The sequence below is a fragment of the Asparagus officinalis genome, unplaced genomic scaffold (genome assembly GCF_001876935.1).
Source record: "Asparagus officinalis unplaced genomic scaffold, Aspof.V1 AsparagusV1_Un1806, whole genome shotgun sequence".
In the NCBI taxonomy this organism is placed as follows: domain Eukaryota; kingdom Viridiplantae; phylum Streptophyta; class Magnoliopsida; order Asparagales; family Asparagaceae; genus Asparagus; species Asparagus officinalis.
The window spans coordinates 929-7937 of NW_017974065.1; the positions used below are offsets into that span (position 1 = coordinate 929).

General features: G+C 34.3%; 1 protein-coding gene across 1 annotated transcript; it reads left to right on the forward strand.

Moving 5' to 3' along the window:
• Positions 1 to 1239: 1239 nt before the first annotated feature.
• Positions 1240 to 6934, forward strand: LOC109828492. The gene is made up of 4 exons (XM_020395475.1): positions 1240 to 1410; positions 2266 to 2436; positions 3987 to 4148; positions 6363 to 6934. The coding sequence occupies exons 1-4, from the start codon at positions 1306 to 1308 to the stop codon at positions 6744 to 6746; spliced, it is 822 nt and encodes a 273-aa protein (XP_020251064.1). The 5' UTR covers positions 1240 to 1305; the 3' UTR covers positions 6747 to 6934.
• The last annotated feature ends 75 nt before the right edge of the window (positions 6935 to 7009 follow it).

Below are 7009 nucleotides of genomic sequence, written 5' to 3' on the forward strand. Positions count from 1 at the left end.
CGACCGAACTGAACCGAAATAACTCGGTTCGGTTCGGTTGGGTGCGTTAGAAAATTAGAAAAACTGACCATTTGCTCTCCCCTGTCTTTTAGGATGACATTAACATCTCAGTTATCTCTTGTCGATATACTCCTTTCTAATCTTAAAGTATTAAAAAAGCAATTGCTTTTCCTTTTTCATGGAAGATGTTGCATGAAGAATGAACATTTGAAAGGTAAAGATATTTTTTTGAGTAAATTAATGATATTTAAATGTTAATTGTTGATAGTAGTTATATAAATGTTGAATAAACATGTTATTTTCATGTAATGATGACCTCATTATCTGAAATTTCCGAAGTTATTTTGGCAAGCATTCAGTGTCAGTGAAAAATAACTGGATAAGACTATAATTTTGGGTGTTGATTTGGAGTATTCTGTGAGGTTAGTATTGTAAAAAATTTTGTCAGTTTCAAATTGCAATCTATTTTGTTCCAATGTAGGAGAAAACTTATTTTGAAACCTGTTTCAACACCAAATAGAGCCAAAGTGTTATAAAACACAGGTATAACATCCATGTATTTAACGCAGAACATAACATTAAAAAACACAAAATTTCGCATTACGTTAAGTGTTATTTAACATTGTTAAATTGAGTCAAATTGATGATCAGATTTGAACGTTTGGTGATATATTCACTATCCAAATCAGTATCACGCTAACCAAAATAAGTTCCCAATTGAACCCAACACCAATGTCATTCATTTGAAAAACACCAGCGATCTCCTGACCCCATCTTTAGCACCTCTCTCATCTTCTCCCCCTCCACCTCTCACTCCTTTGACGAAGAAACTTCTCGATCTCTTCTTCTTTGTGTGCCTTTGATGAAGATGAAGTGTCTCCAACAATAAGGCTCTTCTCGTCCTCTTATCTTCACTGACAATAAGGCTCCTTTCTGGTCCCTTCTCGGCTCTCATATCACCTCTCACCAACGAAGAAAATCCTAACCATTACTCCACTTTCTAAATCCTAATTCCTTTCGACGAAGGTGTAACTTTCTAAATCCTTACTTCTGTACCTCTTTGAGTTCTCCTTCATGTTTGAAAATTTTGATGATGTTAATTATTAAAATCATTATGAATAGTTTGTATGTATGAGATATCTAAATAATTAATAAACAGAATAACCTATGTTATGCATTACGTAATGCGTTATTGTTATTTTTAACATTAATAACTCTGACAATTTGGTTTTGATGCAGTGGTCTCTGACTTCTTATGAGAGGAAGGGTGAGAGCTATGGTTATGCTTATAATAAGTATCACCATATGGAGCCTCTTCATGTCGAAGAAAAATTGACCGAGAAGACGTTGCATCAAAGATCGCCTTACCATGATGCTTATGAGGAGCAAGCATATACTAAGCCGGAATGGGTGATTACTTTCTATTTATACTGATCCATGCATCTCTTTTCTGTTTTGTAAATCACATTATAAAAAAAATCCAAAAACAATTGTAAAATTCAAAAATTGTGAACTTCACAATCACAATTAAGTCAACTTTGCCAGATAGTACTTGACTATTCACAACAATAAAGGAAGCAGCAAGAGTATAATAAACAATCCAAAAGAAATTACCTAACTATTTCAAATCTTAAAAAAAAGGTTCTGAAGCTCCTAATGGAACTTGTACAAAATAATACTCATAACATTCTCCAATAAACTCACTTCATTCTTCTCAGTCTTCTGCATCGGATCATCCTTTTCTAGGATGATATTAACATCTCTGTATCAATTATACTCCTAATAGAAGTCATACAAAATAATACTCATCCTAACATTTCTCCAATAAACTCATTTCATTTTTCTCAGTCTTCTGCATTGGATCATCCTCTTCTAGGATGATATTAGTATCTCTATATCAATGACACTCATTTCTAATCCCAGTGTCTTCAGCGGTAATTGTTTTCATTTTTCATGGAAGACGTTGCACAAAGAGTGAAATTCAAGTTTTCTACTAAACATTCAAAGCTTCACAAACTTGTTGAGTAAATTTACAATATTTAATTGCTGAATGCTGATAATTTTCAATAGTAGTTATCTTAGTATCTGAAGTTTTTGAAATCATTTTGCAAAGTTTCATTGTGAAAACTGAGAAGTACTGGACAAGAATACAATTTCTGGTTCTCCATTTTGACTGTTCTCTATGAGATCAATATTGAAAAATTATGCTGCTTCCAAATTTTGATTTATTTCGTTGCAAAATTTGAATATTTGGTTTTGCTGCAGTGGTTTCCGACGTCACATGAGATGAAAGATGAGAGCTATGGCTATGCGTATAATAAGTATCAGTACACGGAACCTCTTCATATTGAAGAAAACTCGACTGAGACAATGTTGCATCAGAGATTAACTTATTATGATTTTGATGAGGAGCAAGGGTATCCTAAGCCAGAACGGGTGATTGCCTGAACTTATAGTTGAATCTTTTGTATCTCTTATTCTGCTGTATAATCTTCATAAAGCCCCTTAAATTTAGCGATGCTATTTTCTCTTATCAAATCTGAAAACAGAACCCAAAGGATCAAGAGGGATCCAGATAAGTAGAAGAGATCTGAAACTCTTAGTGTTCTGAAAATAATGTTGGTTAAATAAACACACTACCTGCTTAAGAAATTAAATTTCAAAGTAAATTGAGGATTCACTCTCATAACTTTTGGAGGTAAAGACTTCTGTGAGCATATAGTTGTCATGTAACCTCTAAAATTTCGTACTTCCTTTCATTTATGCATTTCATTAGGACTGAAATTAAATTAGGTTGCATAATAAGTATAAGAGAGCATGTATAGTTTTGGTGATATCTTTGCTGCAGCCTACATGTAGAGCAGGGATGATTTTCTAATGAACTTCAAGCTTATATTTCTAGGAGAACATTAATTTCTACTACCACTTATTCAGCCTTATCAAGCCAGAGAAAAGAATTACCGCTTTTCCTGGCTGTTTGTTAGGTAAAACTGCTCATCACTTACTTAGACAACATTCATTCAGTTCATCATAAGTAAGTTAACTGACTGAAACCCATTTTACTTTGTCATCAGCCTAAGCCCACTGACCTGACAGTTCCTATCCCCTCATTCTACCCACTTTCTACTCCAAAAAACTGTTTATCGCCATTATAGTGTCAAAAATCCAACAAGAGCTTGTGGGAAGAAACCCTTCAAAGTTCCTTCTGCTCACGACTCTAATCCTTGATGAAGACCCGCTTCGAACCTCCACTGCCTTTGGCAACTATGACGGCTCTGCACTTCTCAAACTTATGTTCCATCTTAAACCCTCTAAGGATAAGAGGAAATAATAAAGGAGGAGGAAAAATAAAATGGGTTATTTTCTTTCGTCAACCTGACACAAAATGCATTAGGAGTCTAATGGGGAAATTTCCTTAGAGGTAGTTAATTGTTGCTTTCCAGAACCAAGATTTAACATACTGTCAATAGGTGATTTGTTTTGAAATAGTTGTCAATTGTTAGCCCTAGAGACAACTTCAGTCATTTTCTTTCTGTTGCTTCGGTAACTACTGTAATCTGTTTGGTTTTATCGTAGCGATACATGGAATACCAATGTTTCAGCAATGAGACAACTGAACATACTGAAAATTCAGCTAAAATTTTTAAGATTTTGGGAGGCACACATGCTGCCGTGCATCTAGTTTAAATATTAGCTGCAATATAATTTGTACTATTTCTGTTTCAAAATTCAGACATTTTTTGAGTAACTTGTGACATTTAAATTATTAAACTGTAAATAATATTTATCCTGATGCAGAATAGTCATTCAAATTCATTTATTGTTAACCCTAGTTACTGAAATTTCTATAATTATATTGGCAGGTATTCACTTTGATGTGAGACTGAAGAGTTAACTATCTTATGGGATTGATATTGTGGAAAACTTGCCTATTTCAAATTATGATCTATTTTGTTGTAAAATTTGAAAACTTTGTTTTTCTGCAGTGGTTTTCATCCTATGATGCGACAAAGGACCAGAGCTGCAGCTATGATTATAACAAGTATAATAACTACATGGAGCCTCTTCACATTGAAGAAAACTTTATGGACCCGATGTTGCATCAGAGATTGACATATCATGATACTGAGGAGCATACGTATCCCAAGGTTGAATGAGTGAATACCTGACCTTATATTTTGAACTATTTGTTTCTCTTATTCATTAGTGTAAATTATGTAAAAAATCATCAGATATTTAGTGTATCAGTTTCTAAAATCAAATCTGTGGACATTGAGTCAGATTCAAATATTAGGAAAATGAAAGAAGTTTTATTTGTAGCTGTTAGAATTAATATAAAACTATGATCCTTGATCCTTATCATAACTTTGGAGTTTTGGTGTAATGGTTAGGGGAACTAAATTTAAGATGGTATCAGAGCAACCCAGGTTCAAATTCCACCGACCATGAATTAAATGCAGGTTTTGTAAAAATTGACACCGCTACGTGAGTCAATGTTTCAACCCATAAAAAAGGACACTCAACCTGCTGGTGTAATGGTTAGGGGAACTAAATTTAATATAAAATTATGATCCTTAATCCTCACCATAAAAAAGGACGCTCAACCGACCACGAATTAATATAAAACTATGATCCTTGATTCTCACCCATAAAAAAGGCACTCAACCGGCTACGAATTAATATAAAACTATGATCCTTGATTCTCACCATAACTTCGGAGTTTTGGTGTAATGGTTAGGGGAACTAAATTTAAGAGTAGTAAGATTGCAATTCTGAAATTCTTAGATTTTAGAAAATGGTGTAAGTTGATAACTAAATCTTTAAGATTGCTAGTTAAAATTTTCAAATCTTGGACTAGATTAAGGAGGACATTCTTTTCATAAGCTTTGAGAGGGAGAACTTTATGAAAGGACTTCTGCTAGCTGCCACCTTATGATTGTTATATCACCATTTTTCACTTGTTTTATTGATGACTAGTTCACAAATCACGATGACTCCATCCTTGAGTACCCACATCCTCTTCCCACCTTTTTCCGTGTTGAAAGGGTGGTTATGTTACTAATGTAAGTCAGAAAGAAGTTTCAGATGTCCTTTACAATGTATTGCATTTCTATTTAATTTTAAGGTTATGTTGATATCAGGAAAACCTCTGTGTGTGTGGGAATATGGTGGTTGGCATAAATTTGACTTAAAGAAAAACTCTTACTGTTTCCTTCTTCTTTTCTAGTTCTCCTCCCTTCTCTCATGCTGGGTCCATCCCTTACATGGTTTAACCTCTTCTCCAATTGACAACAGTAGTAACTATGTACTATTTTTTGAATTTCTCTCATCCATTCTACATCTTCCTATCCCCTTTAATTTATACCTAAGATTAGGATCAAATAGGAGATTAAAGTAGAATGTGAGATGAATACGATATGAAGATGATTGTACGTAAGAATACTACTCTTTTGAGTGTTAGTATACAACTTGTACTGCTTCCTTTTGGTGCTGTTGTATATCGTGGAAATAGTTTAATAGAAGCTTGAAGCCTAATGATGGTGCATGAATCAAGAGTCAAGAAGCAAGAGATCATCAACTCTGCAACTTAAGAATACATATTCAACGTCACTGGTGAAGAATAACCAAATCTTCTACTCATGGATTAAAGACAACTAGAAACAAAAGACACGTCATAAAGAGTAAATTTCCTGTTAAGGTTAGGTCAGAGTCAGCTTAGTGGTCAAACCCTAACCTAACCCTTCCCGGTTTTAAGTGAGGTTAGCTTCAAACAGTCTAAGCCGAATCAAAGTACTCAACTTCAGCCAATGAGAAGGATGGGTTAGTCCGTTTTGGGTTGCCAATTCAAGTTGCGCCCTAGTCGACTATAATGGCTTCTCCCTTCTGTTGGTCCATCGGAAAACCAATGAGGAAAAGATAGAAAAGGGAGGGAAGTTAAAGTTCTTTTTCCCCCTTTCTGTCATCTTAACTCGAAGTGTAAATGTGGCAGTTAATGCCTGTTAGGGAAGAATCTTTGTAATTAAGGGAAGACGAAAACATCTGACCTGAAACATAAGGATCTTTTGTAGCTAGTCCAATCTTCTAAATGCTTTTGGTTGTCTTTTGTTTCTTTGTACATGCTTTTCTGTAGAAAGTAGGGCTACACATTGTACCCATAAAAAAACCATTACCATAGAGTATGCTGCTTGTGTATGTTAATTCGAAGAATTATATTGCAAATTAAACTCCCAATGGTACCACATACTCATGTTTTTTTTCCACAGACGTGTGCTCAATTATGTAGTTGTACACATCTTGTGTTGCTAATAAATATTGCTAATAAATATTGATAACTTCTTCTCTATTCTATGTTTTGCATGTAGCAATCTTCCTATAGTGAGTTTGGGGAGAACAATTTCCATGTGGATCATCAGTATTCATGTGAAAGGCCCACCAATGAACAGCCCCTTTCTTTTGAACTTGAACCATACAAGCCAACTTGGTCCCAGAATCTAAATCATCAGGAATATTATGGCGGGGAATTGTCGCTCCAGTCTTTTGTGAGTATTAACCCTTACATGCATGTATTTGCATATAATTTTCTCATCAGTTTTGGTTTAGACTTTAGACTTATACAGAGCTTTTTGTTTGGTTTGTCTGGAAGATGCTTTCATGCTCTCTTATTTTGTAGAGTGTTTTGGCATTTCTGTGCCTTAAAAGTTCTTGATGGTTACCTGTCAGTTTGTCACATTTGTTATATATATTAGAAATATACTCATTATCTCACTATCAGTCTGATGAATGTAAACAGACTTTCATAAGTTTTTATTCATTCATGTTGTAAATCAATAACATTGCAAGAAGCGTACTTTTGTTCGTTGTGATAAGCGTTTCTCCTTGTCTTCTAAGCTAATACATTGCAAAAGGCTTTCTCTCTGTAAATATTATAAGCAGAGATTTGGAGAGAAAAGAGTTATGAGATCAAGGCCTCATACTCTGGTTTATATATAGTTTGAAAATAGATACAAGT